Raw genomic sequence first — 27,187 nt, forward strand, 5'->3', positions numbered from 1 at the left:
TAACTTTAATAATTTGTTTATTAATTTAAAATATCACTAACAATAGAAAATAAATAAAAGTTCACAGTATAAATTAATGCTTTAGAGTAGTACATACTCCATAGGAATCTCTGACCATTCCAGGTCCGCACTGCTCAAGTTCTGATCCCAATAGTTTCAGTTCTGCTTTTGATTTTTCTTTGATAGTTTTTTTGTGTTTCCTAAGCGCTGATTTTGGTTCGGCGTATTTCCTTGAAATGTACTCTGTTTCGGAAGGAATCGATATAATGTAGGTTCTTGCAAATCTTGTTGACCTAAAAGGAAAAAAAAAACAAATTAATTATAATGAATACTTTTAATTGTATTATTTTTTGCTGCCTTTAGTCATGGCCATCGTAATCAACAGTCCACAACATTCAAATTTGGCAACAGCGAATAGAAGGGCTTTAAAAATATCTGTTTGTGTAGTATATAATATATTATGCATTTGCTGATGGTAACCCTGCTGTTCTGTTCGGGTCTGATTGACCCAAGAAATAATTTATTTCTTATTTTACAAATTATTACGCGGAGTAACGATTTGGTGTTTCGTGACTTTATTGCCTAATATGATGTCTTTAAATTGCATATGAGATAAACAATCAACTGCCTAATTTTTTGATAAAAATGAAATTGTTACCTATAGTACGTTTTGGGTCAATATGACCCGCGTATTTAAACCGCTAAAAATTACCTATGTATGTGTGTTAAGTTGGCAGTATTCTATATTGGCAGTACCTGTGTGTTTGTCAGCCGGATACGTCTGTAAATAAAAACAGGTTTCTGCAAGCTAAAACTTGAAAAATAAACTGTAGTATATCTGGACAATGTTGCAAACCAAATTATAAATATGACCAACATGGACGGACAGCATGTCTTTGGAACCAACTGGAAAGACATGAATAAAGTTTGTTTCCAAGCATACATTGGTCTTTTATTTTGAGCTCGAGTTTATAAGTCCCATGGTGAATCAACTAAAAGTTTGTGGAATGAAGAAAAGGATCGTAGTATATTTCAATCAACAATGTCGCTTGATATATTTACAAAAAGTTTGAAAGTAATACGTTTTGATAACAAAACTACTAGAGAGGATAGGAGACGTTTTGATAAACTTGCTGCAATACGTAAAATTTATGAAACATGGGTAGAAAATGTACCAAAATTTTTTAACCCTGATGAAAATATTACCATCGATAAGCAACTAGTTGCCTTTAGAGGTCGCTCTCCCTTCAAATGGTACATTTCAAGCAAGCCAGCGAAGTATGGCACAAAAGTTTGGGTTTTATGTAATTATGAACAGTAAAACTTCTTATGCTCTGAAATTGCAGATCTATACAGTGTGATGTGTGACTTAGGTAGTAATTAGGAAGGCCACAATATTACGTGTAATAACTTTTTACATCGTAAAACTTAGGACAATTCCTTCTAAAACAAAGTAGATACAATGCCGGGGATTATAAGTAAAATAAACCGGAGCTTTCAGCAAAAATCGCGAATAAAGAAGTTCATAGCTCGTCTTTTTTGCTTCATGCAAGATACCACTGTTTTTGACAATATTCCTAAAAATAATAATAATGTTGTTCTCATGAGTACTTTGCATCATGAATAGATGCACTATGCATCACTTCCATCAAATGAAAAAGCCCCAAATTATTTTAGATTACAATTCCAATAAGGGAGCAGTGGATACTCTAGATTAGCTTGTTGGCACGTATACATGTGAGAAGAGATAAATCGCTGGCCAATCATTGTTTTTTCTAATCTGCTGGACATCTCTACCTACAACGCGTCCGTGTTATGGGCATCAATAAATATCCAATGGAATACCAATAAATTGGGAAAACGGCGAATTTTTCTTGAGGAATTGGGAAAAAACTAATGAAACCAGTCATCATTTCCAGAAAAGAATATACCAATAACTAAAGGCTCTCACGAACTGGTAAAAAGGACACGAGCAGGAACAAGTAAACAAGATGGAAATGCTAGTGAACCGTCTATGGAGAATCTAACTCCTCCTGCTAAAGGAGCACACCATAAACTTGCCCTAAAAACGATAACAAGACTAATTATTATGTTGTATATATCACAAACATATTTGTAAAATCCATTCTTTTTATTACTGTCCCAGTTGTAAACTGAATTAAATTTTTGTAGATATTTGTTACCAGGCTTTTTTAAAAGAAACAAATGCCTTTTATTTTTGATAATAAGGTTTAATTTATATTAACAACATAGTTTTTGTTTAATTAACCATTAATTATTTGTTAATAAAGTTTTATTTATCACCATTAGCTTATTTAATTTCGATTAAGGAGCGTAAACCATAGTTGGGTCATATTGACCCGAACAGTACATTTGTGTAGTTGACTCGAACGGGACAGCAGGGTTAAAAACTGCTATGAAAAATGCAGTAAAGCAAGTATGTGGGATCACAAGAAACAATAAAACAGTGAAACGGCTACCATAGTGAAACAGGGAGGTCAAAATCAAATTAAAAGAAAAGAAAAAAAATGTGGAAAAAATACTGTAACGAAAGAGTTTCAAATCGGCGCAATAAACGGTCCTCACGACTAAAGAATTCCAACCGTCCGGATAATAGTAGGCGTGATGTCACAGAAGCGACCGCCCTTAGAGTATGGAAAATTTTTTACTCGGTAAAAATTTTTCCATACTCTAAGCTCCAGCAGAATGTTCATCAGGCCTATAGATCACTATAGATGGGTAGACATTTCTAGAAAAGGACCTGTTCCCTATTTAAGTGAAGCGCGGCATTTTTTGGGTTAGTTATAAGCGAGAATTTGTAAAGTAAATTTGTATAAATAAATCAAGTCGTATACAGTGACGGTTTAAGGCATCATGGGGCCCTAGGCGGCCATAAGAAGTAGGCCCCTTTATAGCGACCATTTACTTAAAACAAATTTACAGATATTTATGTTGTTTTGGGAAGTAGTTACTCCAAAAATAAATTACGACAATGTAAAAAAGATCATTTTTCTTTTTTTACTTCTGTTACTTTGCTATAAAAAGTTAAGTAAAATAATTGCATCTGATGTAGTCTAGGCGCCAGAGGGGTTACCGTGTCCTTTTCAATTCTGATGGACAAACTCAACGGTTTCTTATGGATTGTTGGCTGCTGATTACGAATTTCGAGGGTGGATTTCGATCTGAGTGGTCAAAAAATTGTTATAAACAATTTATTTGTTTATAAATTGTTTATAAGGCTCTGGCTCATAAACTAAAAGAGATAAAAAAGAATGTTTCGAAAAAAATTTGTTCGCTAATAAAAAAACAAAGAAAAAACGTTTACTTCACTAAAATCCACCAATTAGAACTCAAGATATTGTAAAATTAGTGCACAATGCAAATTTCAAATTGCAAAATAAGTATTTTTTGAAGCTTTATCGATCGTAACTCAGCTTCTACGCATGAAAATGAGCCCTAGAGAATCTCATTTTAAAGCTTCATTAATAGGCTTCGAAACAAAGTTTGTTAATTTACTTTATCTTCATTTGTTTTAAAGTTATACCCGTTTGAAGTTATAATTTTCTTAAAAAAAGTGTACATCAATTTGTTTATAAGGGTTTCAAGTAAATTTGAGCTGTAAACATTTATACTTTAATTAACAATAATGATAGAAAAACTCAAAAGGAACATTTTGAGCTTTTTAAAATGTTCGTAAGTTGATTTTTGGTCAAGATATCGATATTTTAATGGCGCGCTATGAGGCGCAAAAGCGGCTCACAGTCAAGTATGTAAGTATTTTTCGACGCTTTATCGATCGTAACTCGGCTTCTACGCATGCAAATGAGCCAATATGTGATATCCATATAAAAATGCATCGAGTTCTTTTACAGCATCATCATTGCATATAAGACGAGCATTTATGTTGTGGCGGCATACACACAATTGACGTGCCTTGATGATGTTGCAAAAGAACTAGATCCACTTTATATGGATATCATCTAGATAATTAGACTCTGAAGCCCCAGAAAGTTTTAGTTTTACTGCCCACAAGAACATACTTAGTACCACCATGTAACTGTAAAAATTGCTCTAAGAACTTATGCATATGTAAAAAAGCTGAGATTCTCTGTATAACTCGATGCATATGCATGAAAGATAATGTTTGTAAAAATAGTATTAATAAATAATATTAACTTACATTTTAGTTATATTTCTGAAATATTAGTTTTTAATGGTTTTTTTCTCATTTAGTACAAAAAATAGAAGACAAAATAAATAGAATGAAAGGTGATACGAGGGACAGTATGATGAGTTAATTATAAAGATTATATGATAAAATTTTATTAGGATCTTCAAAAATGAAAAATGAAGATAACGTATATAATATACATAGAAATTATAATTTGCATCGAGAAGTTAGGGCTTGTCCATACGTGGGCTGTTTGCCAACGTCGACTGCGCGGTTTACCTGTTTTTCCCCTGTTTTCTTGGTATTAGGGTTAAACTTCAAAGGCGGCATTAGGGTGAGATCAAGTAAAACAGGTAAACCTTGCAGTCGACGTTGTCAAACCGCCCTCATATAAATAAGCTCTTTGCTCGTGAACCTTTACGCGGTGAGTCAATCTCGCGCCTCAGAGCGCGCTATTAAAATATCGATATCTTGGCCAAAAATAAACATATGAACGTTTTCTTAAGCTCAAAATGTTCCTTTTGAGTTCTTCTATCATTATTGTTAATTAAAGTAGAAATGTTTCAAGCTCAAATTTGCTTGAAACCCTTATAAACAAATTAATTTACAATTTTTTAAAGAAAATTTTAACTTTAAACGGATATAACTTTAAAACAAATGAAGACAAAGTAATTTAACAACTTTGTTTGGAAGCATATTCATTAAACTTTAAAATGAGACCTTCTAAGGCTCATTTGCATGCGCAGAAGCCGAGTTACGATCGATAAAGCTTCGAAAAATACTTATTTTGCAATTTGCAATTTGCATTGTGCACTAATTTTACAATATCTTGAGTTCTAATTGGTGGATTTTAGTGAAGTAAACGTTTTTTCTTTGTTTTTTTATTAACGAACAAATTTTATTTGAAACATTCTTTTTTATCTCTTTTAGTTTATGCGCCAGAGCCTTATAAACAATTTATAAACAATTAAATTGTTTATAACAATATTTTGACCACTCCGATCGAATTTCACCCTCAAAATTCGTAATCAGCAGAAAAAAATCCATAAGAAACCGTTGAGTTTGTCCATCAAAATTGAAAAGGACACGGTGACCTCTATTTGGCGCCTAGACTAATAAAATAGATGGATTTTTTAATGTTTACTAGCAGCATTAAAACGTTGTAAAATTTTGGACTACATAATGGTTAACAGAACTTCTTCTTCTTTAAGTTCCATCTTCTATCAAAGGTTGGAAATCATCATTGCAATGCGGACCCTATTGACTGCCGCTCTAAATAGCTCTGCACCACTGCATTCGAACAATTCCCTTAAGTTCTTAAGCCAGGAAGTTCTTCGTCTTCCCACATTTCGCTTTCCTCGGATTTTGCCTTGCATAATAAGTTGTAATATTGAGTATTTTTGCCCTCTCATCACATGCCCAAGTACTCAAGTTTTCGTCTATTTGATAGGTACTTATTCATTTTCCTATATAACATTGGTACTGATTTAACAGCATCAAATCTAGCTCACCATCTAGTCTTTTAACCGATATTTCGCAACAACTTGTCATTAAAGTCCATTTACTTACGGCTTTTGCTTCGAATAGAAGAACCGCTTGGCTTGACATGAAATTTGGCATATACACATAGCTCACAAGAAAAAAAGTGATATTGTGCCGATGTGTGATTTTGCCCTGGGGATGAGTGCACCCCTTCGGGGGTGAAAAAACATACGTTCAAAATAAGTGCGGAAATGGATAAACTGATTAATTCTAAGTAACTATTGTTCTATAGAATTTTTTCACAAGGTCAATACTTTTCGAGTTATTTGTGAGTGAATATGTTCATTTTTCCACAAAAAACACGTTTTTATTCGGTTTTTAGCAAATAAGTTAAAAATTAAGTATTTTATCGAAAAAATATTCTTAGGAAAAATATAGCGTACCTAGGCATAGAAAAGTAAAAAAAATGAAGTATGTGTGAAGTATGAAAAGCAGAGAGCTAATGAAAAGTAGATTCTTATTCGACAAATTCCAAATCGAATTTATTTTTCAACGTAAATAACCAAAAAATGAAGCACTTTTCGGTGAAAACTCACCGAAGCTTTAGTGTTAAAAAGCTTTATTTTTGTTTTTTTTAAACGTTTTTTTTTGTCGAAAATTGTCGAAATATATTCACTCGCAAAACCCTAGAATAGTATTGACTTAGTGAAAAAACTCTATTGATCAAAAGTTGTTTAGAATTAGTCAGTTTATCTACTTCCGGACGTATTTTGTCCGTATATTTTTTCACCCCCGAAAAGAGGTGGGTTTAACCTCAGAGCAAAAGCACACATCGGCACAATATCCATTTTTTTTGACATGTTAGCTATCTGTACCTATGCCAAATTTCATGTCAATCCAAGCTCTTCTTTAAAATCCAAAGGTTCTATAAAATCCGGAGGTTTTGCAATATTTTACCGTGAGTAAATGGACTATAAGACCCATCGGTGGCTAGAAATTGAAAAAAAAAAACGAATATTTCTTGAACCATACCAAAATAATTAACAACTTCTTAGCAAAATTTGCTTGCAAAATTGATTACCAAATTTAGAGAATGATTAGACATATTGACAGAAGACAAAGCAAAAAACTGAGTGTGATTGGAAGTCATAAATTAACCATTATATTTTTTCTTTGTTTGCGTTAGACCTATTTGATTTATATAACATTTTACATTTTTTCAAGTTACTGCTTAAATAAGTCAATATTAATTAATGTATTTAAGCGAAACCCGGGCATCTTCAAGTGCACGGGCCCTAGGCGGCCGCCTAGTCTGCCTAATGGTTAATCTGGCACTGGTCATATATAAATACGAACCGCTCGTTTCATTATAATTGTAAGTTATTACAGTAAAACTTGTTACAATACTTACATGACAAAATACAACCAAAATATGAAAGATACAAAGTACCTATAGACAATAAAAGTTAAAGAAATAATAAAAAATGAAAAAAAAAATCGGGGAAAAATTTGAAAAAAAAAATGGAAGAAAACAGTAAATAAAATGTAAAATTGCTTTATAGAACACTGAAAAACCTACGAGCAACAAAGGAATAAACTAAAACAAATAATGACCAAGAACGGAAAAATATTAACCGATGACAAAGATATAGTGGAAAGATTTTGAACAAATGTTGAACTAGAGCAAATAAAAGCAAATGAAAATGAGAACAAAGCACTTGGCGAATCAGATGAAAACACGGAGGAAACAGAAGCTATATAGGGAGAAGGACTAGAGGAAGCAGTAGGAAAGATAAAGACTGGAAAAATTCCTGGGAACTATGAAGTAAGTCCAGAGATCATGAAATATATAGGAGAAAAGGCAAAGAAAGGATTATGGTATATCGTTTATCTAATATGGAGGCAAAAAATATTACCTAGCTAGAGAATGGCCATATGCAATAATTGTACCAGTACATAAATAGGGAAACACAGGAGACTGCCAGAAATATAGGAGCATATCCCTATTATGTGTCGCAACAAAACTATACGAAATAATATTGGAAAGAAAATTTAGGATAGAAATACAACATAAACTAAAGAACGTACAAAGCGGATTCAGAAAAGGACATAACATACAAGCCCATATCTTCACTTTGCAACAGGTAATAGAGAAAGCCTTAAAAGAAAAATAAATAAGTATACGTAAGTTTTATAGGCATGGAAAAAGCAGTTGCATAAATCGAAAAAAAACTATATGGGAGAACCTAAAAAAGAAACAAGTAAGCGAAGACTTATGAAAACAATACATAAAATAAGAATACAAAATATACAATCATAACCATTTGAAACAATGCAAGGAGTTGACATGGTATTATGACATAGTATTATTTGCCGAAACAGTAGGAAAACTGAACCACAATTTAAAAAATGGAATGCAGAAGCAAACAAATACAACCTAAATGTATATACAGAGTAAACACAGATAATGAAAATAACAAGGAGAAAGACACGGATGACCTAATCAAAGTAGAGATAGATTAACAAAAAATAAAGCAAACAAACATATAGGTACAAATAGCTGGGTACATTAATGAAAAACAGAGGAAGGAAGCATCGAAGACGATCTCAATAATAGACTAGAGAGTACCTATATGAAAATATTGAAAACTATTTCAGGTACTAAATAGAGGATTCCTTAACAGCAAAAAATATCAGGGAAACATATGACAATACATAAAACAATATTTAGGCTATCATTGACATACGGAGCAGAAAATTGGATCTTAAACAGAATACACCAGAGTAGGATACAAGCAGCAGAGATGAAAAACCTCAGAAGAACGATAGGAGAGAGAAGACAGACAGACTCAGAAATAGGGGTCGACAAGACAAGAATTCTTGTCTTGATAACAACTTTTTGTCTTGTCTTGAGAAAAAATCAAGATATTTTAAAAAATCTTGTCTTGACGTTTTCTTGACATCCTATATCCAAGATCTTGAAATTTTTTGATTACCCGGTCCGGTGATTCCCAGGTCACCTTTTTATTAAATTCAGTCAATTGTTTTAGACTTTGTGGCTGCTAAGGGAAGCCATACATATTCTCTTTGAGATGCTAAAATCTTATGATGTGCTGGACTTCATTCAAGGTGTGACAACTGATAATGCGGCTGTTAACTTTACAATGATACGTTCTCTGGAAACTTTAGTTCCCGGTTTTGACTACAAAAATAATAGACAAGGCGAAAACGGCGGGTTCTTTGGAGAAAATACTCCCATGAGATTTTTTTGCCTAATCACATTCGTGAGACATTCCAGAATAAGATTCAAGAAGTCGCCCACGCGAAAAGTGGTCCAAATTTTTTTTTAATAATTTTTTTTAATCAAATTGCAAAAATCAATAATTTTGGCCCGGACAATTTTTTTTAGGTTTTTTGGACTATTCTGGATAAAAAAGGTCTCTTATAATTTTTCCCTAAAGTTGATAGTTTTCGAGGTAAAAGCATTTTAAAATTGAAAATAACAAAAAATGGCCATTTTCAAAGCTTAATAACTCGGTTAAAAGTTATTACTATGAAAATCAAAAAGTGACTAAATCAAAGTTTAAAGCCCCCCCTACAAGATCCTGAAGAAATTTTTGTCATTATTTGATTACTAAGCTGTTATTTTTAAGTAAAAATAATGAGCGCCATGCACGTGTTAGGCGGCCGTCCATGATGAGTGCGAAAGAGATGCCATTCAGGCAGTCCAATGACGCATCTCACTCGCACTCACATTTACAGTCGCGTCAATACGATCTTACCCCTCATTAATAATAAATAAAAATAACAGCTTAGTAATAAATTAATGACACAAATTTCTTCAGGATCATGAAGGGGGGCTTTAAATTTGATTTAGTCACTTTCTGACTTTCATAATAATAATCTTTAACCGAGTTACTAAGTCTAAAAAATGGCAATTTTCGCGTTTTTCAAATTTTAAATTGCTTATAACTCGAACACGATCAACTTTAGAGAAAAATTACAAGAGACCTTTTCTGTCCAGAATGGTCCGAAAAATCTAAAAAAAAATTTGTCCGGGCCGAAAATATTGATTTTTGCAATTTGATTAAAAAAATTGTTTAAAAAAATTGGACAACTTTTCGCATGGGCGACTTCTTGAACCTTATTCTGGGGTGGCTCACGAATGTGATTATGCAAAAAATCTCATGAGAATATTTCTTCCAACGAACCCGCCGTTTTCGCCTTGTCTATAAGCATTTTCTATGTTTCGCATATATTCTAAACTTAGCTGTCCAGGATTTCATAAATGTTGATGAACCAAATTGAAGCAGTTTAGACATCGAGAAGGATTTTGAATATCTGGAGGATGAAATCGAAGTAGAAAATGATATAAATCAGTGGTTTTCAATGTTTTTGAGCCATGTACCACCAAAATTCTTATAATTATTTTTAATACCACCTAACTGAAGTGTCTATGGATGTAGATAATCTAATTAACTACAAATATGCTGAATTTTGGCTGTGGTTTTGCGTTTTGTGTGCCACCGCACCTAATGAAATGTACCACCAGTGGTACATGTACCACATGAGAACCCCTGATATAAATGATACTGCTTTAGATTTCAACTCTCCTGTAAGTAAAATTAAATACCTTATAAAAAAATCAAAAACAAGAGCAAATGCAACTTAAAATTAACAGTGCTTGCGAGGCCATAAATTGTAAGATGACTATGCCAAAATTAGATGTGCTTATAAGATTGCATTCAACTTTCGAGATGCTAACATGAGGTTTAAGTGTAAAAATGCTTTATCTATATTTTGCGATAACATCGAAAATCTAAATAATTGCAAGATATTAGATAAAGAATTGGTTCTGATCAGTAAATTTTGTCATTATCTGAGCAGCTTTAAAATACTTTCTTTAATACTCCAAGGGGAAAAATATTGCACACTCCCATTGGTGGTAATTGGAATAAATTTACTTTTAGACAAACTGGAAATATGGGCTCATGAACTTGATAATAACATTGATAGAGACGCTGAAGATGAGCAATTGATTTACTGCATTTAAGCTGCAAGAGATAAAATACTGAAACACTGTAACAAAACTAATTGGATATACTGGGTCTATTGAATAAAAAGAAGTATTTGCTTTTACTTACAAGTATTTACTTAATAGTAATTGAATAAAGTCATTTCTTTAATGCTTTTTTTAATTATTATTAAGTAAATACTTAAATACGAGGAAGTATAAGCAAATACTTTTTTTTATTCAATAGACTGTATAGTTTTTATTTTGGATCCTCGGCATAAAGTAGAGGTATTTTCCTCTTTATCTTGGGGAAAGCTTCTACAATCAGCGGCAGTACAAAAATTTGAAGAAATATTTAAAGTTAACTACTTTAATAAATCGCAGAATAATCTACAGAATCCAATACCAGAGCACTTAGTCCCAAAAAAGAAGATAACGAATTTAGATATTTCTTACCTATTTAAGCAAGCTGATAATGATAACTTACAATATTGGAGGTATGCAATTGAAAAATACTTAAATGAGCCTAGGTCAGAAGATTCAGAGAATATACCTACTTTATTGGTGGAGAAGACACGAAAATGTCTACCCGTCACTATCTAAAATGGCCAAGAATTTCCTCGGAACGCCAGGAATAACTGTACCTGCGAAAATGCTATTTTCAAGAGCAGCTTTAACAATATGTACTAACAAACTATATAATAACAAAGCCAAGAAATCAGCTAGGCGTTGACTCCACGAGAAGTGTTACTATCTGCCTTAATTAATGTCATCAATTCCGATTTAACACCCCCTCCGTGGCTCAGTGGTAAGAGCGCCTGCCTTTGGATCGAAAAAATCCGAAAGGTTGTGGGTTCGAATCTCACCAGGGTCAGAGATTTTTCATTTATTATAAATTAATAAATGAATATAGTTTCTGTCCTTGTGGGATCGGTACTCACCGGAGGGACCGCAGACGTTCGGATACAATTAGCGTCTCTTTGCAAAGACAATGACGTCGACTTTGCAAAGTAACAAGACACTTACTCAACACACACACTACACATGACACTAGGTACCTAACTGTTCAAAATTACCGTACCTACCATGCCAATGGCCATTAGTTGTCGAGGCATTAGCTAAATAAAAAAAAATCCGATTTAAAAATGTGTTAAATTTGTTATTTAAAATTAATTTATGCAATTTTATTTTCAACAGGATTAGATAAGTATCATTTATTATTTTTAATTTAAAGTTATTTTTTCAGGACTCTATATATGTTGACGGCATATTCCAATCTGTTTATTTTGGCAGTAAATAAAATGATACGGCTTTCAGACTTTGCAGAAGCATAAATAAGATCACAAGGAAACCACATATTGCAAAAACTCGATTTTCAATTTGTTTGCAGATACCGCGTTTTAATTGAGGGATGCAAGTGAAAAGAGTGTGGGAAGCTAAACCAATAGAAAAAACAGAAGAGGCAATAGAAAATAAGGGCAAATCTTCGCAAGAAGAAATACACATTGTCAAAATAATGTTTCAACCTGTCGGAATAAAACCCAATGCTCTTGTGGTATGATCAAATATTGTACTTACCTCTTAAGTTTCCCTTCAGGCTTGATCACTTTAAGACTGGGTGAGTTCGCTAAAACAACATCATCACTGGGTGTTGGCTTAATATCAGCACTAGGCTTGGTTAAATCAACGTGGTACGGTGCTGTCTTGGATTCTATAAAATGTTGTGTCTCCAAAGCTTGACTTTCTTGTGGTAATTCAGAGACAGGATGTTTTTTGAAATTTTTAATTCTCTTGATGTGGCTTCCTTTGGGTAAAGATTTTGACAGGAAATCTAGAAGACTCGGGCTGGCTGCTGTCGCAACTGTTTGTGTTGGAACGATCATGATAAGAAAGTTATCTAAGTGAGCTCTAACATTCCATTCTCCTGAAATAAAAAAGAGAAAAAGAGATTAAAAGTCATTATAATTGTTTTCAGGCTCGCTGAAAGGGCAGTAGAGCCGACAGAATGTTTCCTGTTTTTTTCTTGCTCGAAAATGGGGACTCATAATCAGTATACAAAAATCCGAGTACTTATTCGCCGGAGCAAAATCCGAAAGCCAACAATTCGGCGGAAATGAGTTCAATTTTGCTACCCGGGGTTTTTGGGATCTCTGAAAATGAATACGACGTCAAAAGTGATCTCAGGACAGGGCCGTAACTACGATGTCGGGGGCCCCGGGGCAAACGTAATCTGGGTGCCCCCTACCCCCCAGCGCAAGGAGGGTCCGGAAAATTTTTTGATATTTAACCCCTTGAAAACGCATTTTCCCTCCTGTGTGAACACCACACTCTCTTCTTTCTTTGTTTTTCAGCATGTCTTGCAATAATTATAAAATTAGCAGCGCTAATGAATACATCTTCATCTGTATCTGACATTGTGGACGGATCATCAACGAATGCGTTCATACGCTATAATGTAAATGGTCTTACTTTGTAGCGAACGAATAACCAAGTGAACTACCAAGCAAACGTAAATGCACCTTAAGGTGCCTTAAGCAACTGCAATGTGAGCCAAACACAGTCAGTGAAGCTGGTCAGTGCAGTGGTGGGACTGATCCTAATGTGCTCATTCTATCTTACCATTACCCTTCTTTTCAAAATGTGGTATCATGTGGTTCCTTTCACATACCAAGATTAGTATGATAAAATTGATCCAAATAATGGCATAACCCAGACATCCAAAGTGAAAGTTATCCTCCAACACCAAATTGTTCTATATGGTCCACATAATGTTCAGAAAAAAGTCACATCATTTTGAGCGTCGGGTTTGGGGGGGGGGGGAGAGAGGGGGAGAAATCGGTAAATTCGTAGTTTTTTTAAGTTTTTCGTCAATATTTCTAAAACTATGCGGTTTGGCATGAACAACCTTGTATACAAAAATGTTCTACATTAAATTTGAAATAAAAAAGGCCCTATGCATAATCCTTCTAAAATGAACGGTTCCAAAGTTACGGAGGTAGTAGAGTGTAATTGGTCAAAAAAAAACGCCTAACCCAGACATCTAAAGTAAAAGTTTTCCTCCAACACCAAATTGTTCTAAATGGTCCACATATTGTTCAGTAAAAAGTTACATCATTTTGAGGGTCCTGTGGGGGGGAGATATAGGAGAAGTCGGTAAATTAGTAGTTATTTTACGTTTTTCGTCAATAGTTCCAAAACTATGCTTTAGCTTAAACAATGTTCTATACAAAAATATTCTACATAAACTTTAAAACAAAAAAGGTCCTATACATAATTTTTATAAAATCAAAAGTTCCAGAGTTACTGAAGGTGAAAAGTGGAGGTTTTAGATACTTTTTATATTATTTGGACAATTGATGATGATTTTGGGTGGTGAGGTTGACGTTTCTTCAAGGGCTTATCACTAACATACCATTGGCCCCTGCAATAGCAAATTTTATTTACAAAAAAAATTCTTTCGTCAGTAATAATATTATAAATTGCCCAAAAAATATAAAAAGTATCGAAAACCTCCACTTTTCACCCTCTGTAACTCTGGAATCGTTGATTTTATAACAATTATGTATTGGACCTTTTTTATTTTAAATTTTATGTTGAAAATTTGTGTGTAGAACATAATTTACGCTAAAGCATAATTTTAGAAATATTGACGAAAAGCGTAAAACAACTACTAATTTACCGATTTCTCCCCCATCTCCCCCCCAAACCGGTCGCGCTCAAATTGGTGTAACTTTTTACTGAACAATATGTGGACCATATTGAACAATTTTGTGTTGGAGGAAAACTTTTAATTTTCATGTTTGGGTTAGGCCTTTTTTTGGACCAATTATAATATATTATCTCCGTAACTTTGGAACCGTTCATTTTAGAAGGATTATGCATCGGACCTTTTTTATTTCAAATTTAATGTAGAATATTTTTGTATAGAAGGTTGTTCATGCTAAACTGCATAGTTTTAGAAATATTGACGAAAAACGTAAATAACTCCGAATTTACCGATTTCTCCCCCCTCTCCCCCTCAAACCCGATGCTCGAAATGGTGTGACTTTTTTCTGAACATTATGTGGACCATATAGAACAATTTGGTGTTGGAGGATAACTTCACTTTGGATGTCTGGGTTTGGGTCTAGTTAACCATACTAGATGTGGTCTGGGAAAATTGGTTAAGACAAAGTAGCTGGGCTGGGACCTGGGGCTCCATATTCCGGTTGCATTTTAATTTTTATTTCGCCAAAATATCTAATTTACTCAGCAACAATTTATATCTTTACGAAAAGTCTCGGGGGCACCAGCTTAGCCCGGGTCCCCTCTTCCAATGGCATTTTCGGTTTTGTTACGCCGAAATAACTAATTTCCTAACTAATAATTTAAATTTTATGTTAAGGTCTCGGGGGTCCCAGATTAGCTCAGGCCTCAGGGCCATTGTTCTGTTCCAATTGCCTTTTAGTCGAAAAACCCCAGTGAAAATTAAGACTTTATGTTGCTGTCTTTTTAAAATTGTGTCATTTGAAAATATTTCGTTGATATCGGCTTTTAAATTACATATTTTTATTTTCCTCGTTAAAATCTATGCACAGCCAACCAAAAGGAGGCCTCGGTGGGCCACCATTGGCCGGGGGCCCCGGGGCACTGCCCTGGTTGCCCCAATGGTAGTTACGGCCCTGTCTCAGGAGTACCTGGTGCCAAGGGTACCTACTGTTTACCTCCTTATTAAAATTCATTAAAAAATTAGTGAAAAATCATTACTCGGGGTTTTTGGGGCCGCTAACGACGAATATGAGATCGGAAGTGATTTTCAGAGACCTGGTGGCCAGGGTACCTACTGTTTAGCTCTCTTGTGGAGTTTTCGGCAAAAAATTTGTTAAAAAATTAGTCAAAAATAATTACTTGGGGGTTTTTGGGGTCGCTAACGACGAATATGACATCGGAAGCGATCTCCAGAATACCTGGTGCCCAGGGTACGTACTTCTTATGGAGTTTTCGGCAAATTCATTAAAAAATTAGCCAAAAATCATTACTCGGGGGTTTTTGGGTCGCTGACGACGAATATGATATACGGAAATGATCTACGGAGTACTTTGTACCCAGGATACCTACTGTTTACCTCGTTTTCTGGAGTTTTCGCCAAATTCATTAAAAAATTAGTCAAACATCATTAGTTGCGAGATAAATAGTAGGTACCCTGGGCACCAGGTGCACCGGAGATCACTTCCGATGTCATATTCGTCGTCAGAGACCCCAAAACCCCTGAGTAATGAATTTTACCTAATTTTTTAAGAAATTTGCCAAAAACTCCAGAAAACGAGGTAAACAGTAGGTACCCTGGGTACCAGGTACTCTGTAGATCACTTCCGATGTCATATTCGTCGTCAGCGACCCAAAAACCCCCGAGTAATGATTTTTGGCTAATTTTTAAATGAATTTGCCGAAAACTCCATAAGAAGTAGGTACCCTGGGCACCAGATATTCCGGAGATCGCTTCCGATGTCATATTCGTCGTTAACGACCCCAAAAACCCCGAGTAATTATTTTTGACTAATTTTTTAATAAATTTTTTGCCGAAAACTCCACAAGAGAGCTAAACAGTAGGTACCCTGGCCACCAGGTCTCTGAAAATCACTTCCGATGTCATATTCGTCGTTAGCGGCCCCAAAAACCCCCGAGTAATGATTTTTGACTAATTTTTTAATGAATTTTAATAACGAGGTCATCAGTAGGTACCCTTGGCACCAGGTACTCCGGAGATCACTTTTGAGTTCATATTCGTTTTCAGCGACCCCAAAAATCCCCGAGTAACAAAATTGAACTCATTTCCGCCGATAATTGACGAGTTCTGAATTTTTTTTTATTGTCTGTTTGAGATGCACTTTAAGAATGCATTTTTTGTATGCAGTTTTTCAATATTATATCATGGCTTTGGTTTACAAAGTTTCCTGCCGCATTTACGATTCGAATGCAAAAAGAATTATTAAGATTCGTCTTGTCATTTTTTTTGAGGTTCGGTGTTTATTGCTTCGACTATAACATCAAAGGCAGGGAATAACAACTAACTACATTCCAGGATTAGCCTGGTGGCAAATGCTGGATACTGCAGTTAATACTCAACTGAGAGATCGAGCGAAAGAGAGAAATTAATAGGAAGAAACATTCATGGTTCAGAAACCTTCGTCAATTGACTGGCCTATCAGCAGATGAATTGTTACATGCCGCGCAAGATCGAGAACAATATCGACAAATTGTCATGGAAGCTCATCATCACACAGCCAAATTTGTCCACTGTCGGACATAGGCCTCCTCAAGATGTCTTCACCAGCTGCAATCCAGTTTGTCGCTATTCTTTTAATGTTGTCGGTTTATTTGGTAGGTGGTCTTCCACGACTTCGCTTGTCTGCCCTTGACCGTCACTCTAAAATCTTCTTTGTCCATCTGCTGTCTCTCTCTCTCTTTCTCTTGCGACGTGTTCTGACCATTTCCACTTCAACTTCGTAATGCGTTTTATTATGTCTTCCATTCCAGTCCTTCGCCGTAACTCATCATTTCTCATGGAAGTTACCCACGCCTAAAATTTGGGCACGGTACTCTAAGAAAAAGAAGGATTGGCCAAGCAAGATCATAGTCTAAGAGCTAGTGAACCTTTTGACTAACGGTCGTCCTGTAAGGCTAGAAATTTGTAGAGTGATAATTCATAGCACACCAAAGCTAAAAACCATGACCTGGCAGGCCTCAGCGGTGCACGTGTATCTACCAGGTGAATCGAAAAGTGCAAATTTAGGGGGTAAAATAAACTTTCTCCTGTAAGGTTTAAATTTAAGTATGTGTTTGAGTAAGTGATTTAGAAGAAATGTGTACAATGACAGGCGATTCTGAAGAGCATAAGACCTTGCCAGGCGAGGGAAAAGATTAGGGGTTTTTCCTAAAATTATTCTTTTTGCATCGAACAAATTTTTTTTAGGCTTTTTGAATCATTCCAAACAGAAAAGGTCCCTAGTAATTTTTCTCTTAAGTTAATAGTTTTTGTTATATAAGCGATTGAAAATTTTGAAAATTGCGAAATCGGCCATTTTTAACCCTAAATCGGACATTTATTTAAAAATTTCAATATTGGCAAGGTACGCAGATATTCCTTAAACATTGATTGATGAAATCTCGAAGAGTTTTTTGCAATAAAATATCGAAAACCGCTTTGTTTTTTTTAATTGCTAATCAAGCGGGCGCTACACTGTAGTATAATTGAGGACGTTTGAGCTTGCATAAATTCATTATCTCGAGAATGGGCAAATTTGAAGAGAAATCCTCAGACAGGTCGATTTTTATTTTTGAATTAGGACTTTTTGGTATATATATAATACTAGTGACGTCATCCATCTGGGCGTGATGACGTAATCGATTGTTTTTTTAAATAAGAGTAGGGGTTGTGTGATAGCTCATTTGAAAGGTTATTTAATTCTCTATTCAGCAATATAAACATTAACATAATTATTTATACAGGGTGTACAAAAAAAATTTTTTCTTCTATTTGTCAAATTTAATCAAAGTTAATTTAATAAAAAAAAATTTCTGTACACCCTGTATAAATAATTATGTTGTTGTTTATATTAGTGAATAGAGAATTAAATAACCTTTCAAATGAGCTATAACACAACCCCTACTCTCATTTAAAAAAATCATCGATTACGTCATCACGCTCAGATGGATGACGTCACTAGTATTATATATATGCCAAAAAGTCCTAATTTAAAAATAAAAATCGACCTGTCTGAGGATTGCTCTTGAAATTTGCTCATTCTCGAGATAATGAATTTATGCCAACTCAAACGTCCTCACTTATACTACAGTGAAGCGTCCGCTTGATTAGCAATTAAAAAACAAAGTGGTTTCCGATATTGTATTGCAAAAAACTCTTTGGGATTTCATCAATCAATGTTTATAGAATATCTATCTACCTTGGCAACTTTGAAATTTTTAGATAAATATCCGATTTGGGGTTAAAAATGGTCGATTTCGCAATTTTCAAAATTTTCAATCGCTTATATAACAAAAACTATTAACTTAAGAGAAAAATCACCAAAGACCTTTTCTGTTTGGAATGATTCAAAAAACTTAAAAAAAATTTGTTCGATGCAAAAAAAATAAATTTAGGAAAAACCCCCAATCTTTCCCCTCGCCTGGCAAGGTCTTATGCTCTTCAGAATCGCCTGTCATTTTACACATTTCTTTTAAATGACTTACTCAAACACATACTTAAATTTAAACCTTACAGGAGAAAGTTTATTTTACCCCCTAAATTTGCACTTTTCGATTCACCTGGTAGATACACGTGCACCGCTGAGGCCTGCCAGGTCATGGTTTTTAGCTTTGGTGTGCTATGAATTATCACTCTACAAATTTCTAGCCTTACAGGACGACCGTTAGTCAAAAGGTTCACTAGCTCTTAGACTATCAGCCACCAGACAGCTACATGGACTTTTTTTGGAATAATAAAATCACAAAAGAAAATAAAAGAAGAATTTATAAAACAATAATAGAAAGTATTGGGTTGTATGGCGCTGAACTCTGGAATATAAATCAAAGAAACAAGTCAAAAATTAAGGCCATGGAAATGAAGTATTGGAGACGATGTTGCCGGCTCACAAGACTTGATAGTGTAAGGAAAGAAGATATTAGGAGATAAATTTAAATTATATATACATAATAGACACACTTGAAGCCAAAAGATCACACTGGTATGGACACCTGCAGAGCAGAGAAGGTGTTTTTTTCCCAACTTCATTGCACAATTATACCTGTTCGTCCCAAGAAAATAGCCGCAACTATTTTCACCACTCGAACGCTCACTGTCCACGCTGCGCTCAAAAGCCACCTCCTGACCGCCGACGAGGGACGCAGGTTCGCCTGTCGTTGTACAAGGGTTTCTAGGGAGACTGGTCGAGAGAAAAGCACGGACAGTACACGTAAATGTCTATGGAACCAACAACAACTCCATCAAACTTTCTTCTCTGTTGCCTTTTTAGCCTTCTGGACACCACCGTCCGGCATAACCCAGGAAACCAGAAACACCAGGATACGACACTGGCCCCAGTGTGTTTTTCGGACTGTTTGCTTTTGCGGCTACATTTTACATTCACTACAAACCCTGAAGAGGACTAAATCCTAAACGGGGACACTCATTGATAGCATTTCTACATAGCAATTTATTCTATACACGCAAATCAAACAATGAGAAGAAGAAGGCCTGAGATAAGATGACAAAAAAAATGACTCTAGAAGAAAGCGAGGTAGACAAAGATGGTCCTGGAGAGAAGGTGTCAATGTCAAAGATGAAATATGACAGCCAGAGATTTAAAAACTAAAAAAACGCTGGAAATTAGGATGCATGAAACGGCGTCAGCTGTATAAAACTAGGTTATTATACAGGGTGTTAGTAAATGAGTATGAAAAACTTTAAGGAGTAATTCTACATGAAAAAATAATGCTGGTTTGCTCTGTGAACATACCTATGTCCGCAAATGCTTCGTTCCCGAGATAGGGGGTGTTGGAATTTTTATTTCAAACTGTCAATTTATTTATGGCTCTAAGACCAGTTGAGCTATGAAAATGATATTTGATGAGTTTTAGGAGGTAGTTGTTGCGCATTTTTTGACATACAATTAAGAATTTTGTATTCATCATTGGCGCGCATGAGGGTAATAGTCTGAATTTTTTAAAGAAAAAAAAAATAGTACGCCACTGAGATATTTCAAATTAAAAATTATTTTTAAATTCCACGTTTAATTTTTGATAAACAATCTTTCTTGCCCTTTTTCATATGGTGCACCATTTTTATGCAGAAAAATAAAACATCTTGACACGTATTTTTTATTTCTTAAAACATTATCAAGAACTATCCAATATAACAGGGCGGATCCAGGACCAATTTTCGGGAGGGGCCATGAACTTTTTTTGGAGAGGAGTACCAGGGGGTCTGGGGGTAATTTTTAAAAATTAGGGTTACAATGGCGGGTTTTAATCACTTTTGAGGGCCCATAAAGACATTCAAAACTTAACGTTATTAAAGTATTTTTAAAGTCAGTACCGATTCATACACATTTCTTCGGATCCAAGTGCAGTTATTTCAATAAGTTTAATACTATTTTTTCCAATGCTTCTCCTGTCAGGCCTTATTTTTCTTCTCTTTCTTGATTTTCACTAATTATTTTTATGTTCTCATAAGCATCAATGAACAATGACAAAGTCTTCACGAATGTTATTATTGTGTATTTACCTCAAATGTAAAGAAAGCTGTTCCATGTGTGATACGTCGGTCGTTTCGTAAAATATGACAGAGTAATAATTTACACTTTGAACCTGATTCATTACTTGTTCAATTATTTCTTCACAACGTGTTATCAATTGATTTTTAATGGTGCTACTAATGTATGTTGCTCAGGAAGATGCTGTGGATAGGTGTTGTTTAAGAGTCTTATCTCCTGATGCGATTTTAAACCTTAACAATTTCCCTCATTGCTAGGTCAGCATCTTCGTAAAGAAGCAGAGGGCCATTATCACGATGGCCTCTTAGAGAGAGGAATATTTTATCGACCTAAGAACCCTATAGAATCTACTATTGGTCATAGTCTTTCTCAATTTTCTTGTATCTCTTTAGACCTCTGAGAGTCTATCTGGTTAATGACTGACTTTTGCGGGTTGCGATAACTTTGTAGAAAATCTGGCCAAACCTGAACGAACTCCTTGCGGTATGATGTTTATTCATGGGTTTGTATGCTTCCGTCTTTGCCCATGAGTTTGGCGAAAGATGATAAAGGTTTAGTGACAAGGCTTTGGGCTGTCATCCCTTTATTGTGACCATATTTTTCATTAGAAAAATAAAGAACAATGCTTGCAAAACAATCTCTTTTGAATGTGCGAAAGTACCAATCAACTCCTTTTTCGCTTCATTTCTTTTTATTCTGTATGTGTAGAGAATGTGGAAATTGATACGATTTTAACAGCTGCCAAGGTAGTTCTAACAATCGCTACTCTGTAAAATTATCAACATTTTACTGCTTCCGTTACTTAAGCTTAAGCTTCCGTTACTGCTTTTGTTCAATTCTAGTCTAGAAGACATATTTATCCTCTGCTTTGTACATATATGTGTGTTTGAAACTAAGAACATTTGAACTGCAAATATTCAAATTTATATTTTTTTAAATTCTCGGAGGGGGCCATGGTCCCCATGGCCCCCTCCCAGGATCCGCCTTTGCAATATAATAATACTAAACTAGAGCAATAACAGAAAATATTACTAATAAGATTTTAACTAGGTGCAAAGTTGCAAGAAATGTTTAAAATAAATTCCTTTACAGGTAACAGAACAATTTTATATTCATCATTGGCGCGCGTACGGGTAACGGTCTGAATTAAAATAGTACACCACTGAGATATGTCAAACTAAAAATCATTTTTGAATTCCTCGTTCAATTTACGACAAAAAATCTTTCTTCCCTTTTTCTCATACGAGGCGCCGTTTTTATACAAAAAAAAAAAAAATAAAACAACTTAACGCCTAAAAAGTATTTGAGGTAGTTTCCATATGCATAGAAACGTTCAAATACTTTGTAAACGTTAAGATATTTTATTTTTTTGCATAAAAACGGCGCACATATGAAAAAAAGGCAAGAAAGATTTTTTGCCACAAATTGAACCAGCAAGTCAAAAATGATTTTTAATTTGACATATCTCAGTGGCGTACTATTATTTTCTTAAAAAAATTCAGGCCATTACCTGTACGCGCGCCAATGATGAATATAAAATTCTTCTGTAACCTCTAAAGGATGTCATTTTTAACATTTGTTGTAGCTCTGCAACTAGTTAAAATCTTATTAGTAATATTTTTTGTTATTGTTCCCGTTTAGTAGGTATTATTATATTGGATATTTCTTGATAATGTATTAAAAAATGAAAAATATGTGTCAATATGTTTTATTTCTCTGCATAAAAACGGTGCACCATATGAAAACAGTCAAGAAAGGTTTTTTATAATAAATTAGACGTGGAATTTAAAAATAATTTTTAATTCGAAATATATCAGTGACGTACTATTTTTTTCTTTAAAAAAATTCAGACCATTACCCGTAGGCGCGCCAATGATGAATACAAAATTCTTAATTGTATGTCAAAAAATGCCCAATAACTACCTCCTAAAACTCACCAAATTTCATTTTCATAGCTTAACCGGTGTCAGAGCAATAAATAAATTGGCAGTTTGAAATAAAAATTTCAACACCCCGTATCTCGGAAACGAAGCATTTGCGGACATACGTTTATAGAGCAAACCGGCATTATTTTTTCATGTAAAATTAGCCCTTAAAGTTTTTCATACTTATTTACTAACACCCTGGATATTTAATACTTATACAGGGTATATTTAATACTTGTACAGGGTGTCCCCGAAAATAGTGCATTCCTTTAAGGAATTTATATAATACACAATGTAGAACAAAAAAGTCCTATAATATTTTTTTCAAGTTTACCGTTTCCAAAAAAAAAAAAAATTACAATTTCGCCATATTATAAGCGAAATTTTATTTTCATAAAATTAACTAATTTGGCATCACTGTACAAGAACTGTTTGTGATTTAGTTTATCGACACCACAAAAATGTAGGTCAGACATGTACACCTGCAAAATAATTGTACCACCCCATGTTTGAAAATCCAACAAAACAAGAATTTGTTTGTTTGTTTAGGATGAAGACAGGGTTTAATGTAAATACTTATGGTTAAAATGCTACAACTATTTTTGAATTGTGATTGTCTATGTTTAGATTTTTGTATACATAGTTGTCAGATTTCAATTTGCATACCAAAATGTATTTTGGTTTTTTAGCCAAACGGTTGCATTTAGAAAAAAATGTTGTAAGACTTTTTTGCTCTACATGGTGCCTTCTACCTATACCTTTAAGGAACGCGCTATTTTCGAGGCACCCTTTATAATAAAAAAACTTACAAAATTATGGCAAACGTTGTGTCAGTAAATAAAAAGTAAATAATAATACTTGAACAAATTCGAAATTCTCATTAGCAATGTACAAAAATTTGAAGAAATAAAGTCTTCTTCTGAACGTTTTGTTGAAACTCAGACTCAGATTTCTGAGCGAACCACTGATCCTTAAAGGAACTTAAGGTATGAGCAGAAAAATTTATAAATAAACTATGACATTAGTAAGAATATACAGTGGGGGAGAAAATTATGGACGACGATTTATGTGAATTAGGGATCGTGTGGTAGCTCATTTGCAAGATTATTCAATTCTCTATTCAATAATATAAACAATAACATAATTATTTAAACACAGTTGCCAATTTTTTTTTGAAATAAATTAATTGAGAGAAGAAGTATGTTTGTAATATTGCAATTTATTTAATACAAAATACATTTCACTGCTGTCAGAAAATAAAAAAATATTTATTTGACAAATGTTCAAACTGCCACCCACCTGCCACTTGATATTATTTAAATGATCTTAAATATTTTGAATCATTTTTGGAATTATTACGAATTTCCAACCTAATATTTTTTTAAATCTTGTAAAGTTTGTGGTCGATCGGCGATCTAGATCATCCCCATTGATTTTTTAAAATATTGAATTAAATGGGGAGCAAATTAGTCCCTAATTTTGTCTATTATTCAGGGGCTTCATTTTACTATAGTATTAAAATTGATGTATTTTTTGTAAATGTATTTTTTGAGCCATTTTTAGGGTCAAAGAGGCAAATACCCCCTGACCCTGTCAAATAACACCCCTGCTATTATTAGAACACTTGAAGAAGGATATTAATTACTGTTTAGTACTGATGTTTTTTCTACTACCTACCTAGCATTAAACAACAAAAACAAATCTCCATACTAGTCGCCTAAATATTGAAAACTGGAAAGAAATATAGCGAAAAGTCTAAATCGATTTTCAAATTCAACCCTTTCAGCCCCACTTTTTTTACTTAAATAAACGGAGTTGAACTCGTAACTTCTGAGCTTTTTTGTATGTACTTAATTAGGTTACGCAAACAGGTTTGCATAAGATTTTTTTCTTAGATTTGACATTGACAGACGGGACATATGTGTCCCATTGGTATTGTTAACTGGAACGTATATATCCCATTGGCAGCCTATGAAAAAAGGGTCCAAGTGTTGTTTTCTCTGTCTCATAGTTCTTATCGCTGTCGTCATCAGTCTCAAAACGGTCTCAATATCTGAAAGATAATCGGCTAAAAATTGAAGTTCCTTTTCAGAAAACCCTCGTTTCAACACACTACAAAAAAACCCAATGGGTTAAATACGTCCCGCTTAAAAATACCACTGGGATAGTATTGTCCCAATAGGGTTATTCCTAGAAAATCAGGAATATTTCTATCAAAATACTATACCATATTTAGAATATGGTGTATCACTGAAATAAATGCAGAAACATATTCACGTACTGTTCAAAAATCTCGATGAAAATGGCAAAAAGCGAATATTAATGTATTAAAACGTCGAGAACTTGTGGAAATAAATCTGTAATTAACTCCGGAAGTCACCCAGTGTTGTCAATTCAGTTTTATTTTCTTGCTTTTGCACTAATAATACCACAAAAGCAAAACTACATTTAAATCGGGACCTATTTGAGCCAGTAAATATTTTTAAACTTTAGTGGGACATATGTATCCCGACGGGGCCGAAAGGATTAAGCAAAGATTTCGGAACATTAAGGTACTAGTACACTTTAGAAGACCAAAAGTAAGCCTTTTTTTCTCAGAACCTTTATCAAAAGTGAACGTAAAGTTTTTTACATATTAATATCTAACACTTAGAGAATAGAAAAAATATATCTTTTTTCATTTATGCATGTACACTAAGATTATAGAGGGCGCCAAACTCGAGGCCTCGAAAAAAAGTAGTTCCGATGGCGGACCAGTTAATCTCGGGATTGGGATCTCTGAAACAAAAATCTCGTACGGCATTTGAAAAAGGAAGGTTTCTTACGTGACAATTTACCGCCGATAGTGAAAAATTCCGCAAAAAAAAATTATAGGGATATTTGAAAAATTTTTGTGAAAAAATCGCCTGTTTTCCTTTAGTTTTTCATGGCTAAAAAATATTTATTGTTTATTATTTGGTCAAATTGTGGTAAATTGTCACGTAAGAAACCTTCCTTTTTCAAATGCAGTACAATTTTTTTATTTCAGATATCCAAATCCTGAGATTAACTGTCCGACATCATTTTTCGAGGCCTACTCTTTTGCGCCCTCTACAATATTAGTGTACGTGCATAAATGAAAAAATATATATTTTTTGTACTCTCTAAGAGTTAGATATTAATATGTAAAAAATTTTATGTTCATTTTTAATAAAGGCTCTGAGAAAAAAATTCTTGAACAGAATTATTATTTTTGTTCTTCTAAAGTGTACTAGTACCTTAAGTCAGACTTGAATTAAAGTTCCTTGCATTTTCTTATAGGACTAGTTTATTGTAAGAAAAAATAAATAATGGCGTCATTAACGGAAATACAAAGAGTCAAAATATAATTAGGTATAGTCGGATTTGGGGATAAAACTAGAACACAACAGGAAGTACCTATGTAATTTATTTAATTATGAAATATCCTAATTCGCTTATCACATAGTCCATTTTTAGAAAAATTGAGCAGAAATTTAAAGAGACTGGACACATACACATGAAACAAATTCCATACTTAATTCAAAAATTAAATAATTTTTGGCCACCCTGTATAAATAATTATGTTAATGTTTGCATTACTGAATAGATAATTGAAAAACCTTTCAAATGAGCTAGCACTCGGCCTCTATTCTCATTTAAAATTCATCGATTAAGTCATCACGCCCAGATGGATGCCGTCGGTAGTACGATATACTTCCAAATAATTAAAATTCAGTAATAAAAATCGACTAGTTTCGGATTTTATCTACAAAATCTCCCATTCTCGAAAAAATAAATTTATTCCATAATTTTTCCTCTCACTATGCCTATACGAAAACAGAAATGGAAACAAAACATTCTACCTACACAAAAGAATAATAGTACCATCAGTTTATTGGTACAGTTACCATCAAAATTTATTAGTACTTATGTTAATTGCATATATTTACGGCGTGATTAGTGGTTACCTTCTTGTCGCTGGTCGTAGAGTACGTTGGCTTCGGTACGCTTTTCTTCTTTTTTGGACACAGGAGATGCGATGGCGCTGTAGGCACACCAACATACAGACAATAGCAAAATTATCGACTTGATCAACATTTCGGTGTGGCACACTCAATGAAAACTTATCAACTGTCTCTGTGATAAATTCTGCTGAAGCGATGTTTGGCCCAGACTCGATTTACGGTATAAAAGACTGGGTCGGTGCTTAGTTCTTTTTATAGAGGGATTATTAGATGAAGAGGTGTTAAATACCTACCTGATTTATTGGTACGACAAATAAATGATCGTTTGAAAATAGAGCATGGCGACTAACGTCTTTTTTTAATCCAATTCTACTAGGTAC

General features: G+C 34.1%; 1 protein-coding gene across 1 annotated transcript; it reads right to left on the minus strand.

Moving 5' to 3' along the window:
- On the minus strand, nt 1–27,039 carry LOC114333329 (uncharacterized). The gene is made up of 3 exons (XM_028283188.1): nt 26,811–27,039; nt 12,246–12,591; nt 1–293 (listed from the first exon to the last, which is right to left on the minus strand). Exons 1-3 carry the CDS (start codon nt 26,938–26,940, stop codon nt 74–76), a joined length of 696 nt encoding a protein of 231 aa, XP_028138989.1. The 5' UTR covers nt 26,941–27,039; the 3' UTR covers nt 1–73.
- Between the last annotated feature and the right edge of the window lie 148 nt (nt 27,040–27,187).

Source organism: Diabrotica virgifera, chromosome 4 (genome assembly GCF_917563875.1).
Source record: "Diabrotica virgifera virgifera chromosome 4, PGI_DIABVI_V3a".
Taxonomy (NCBI): Eukaryota; Metazoa; Arthropoda; class Insecta; order Coleoptera; family Chrysomelidae; genus Diabrotica; species Diabrotica virgifera.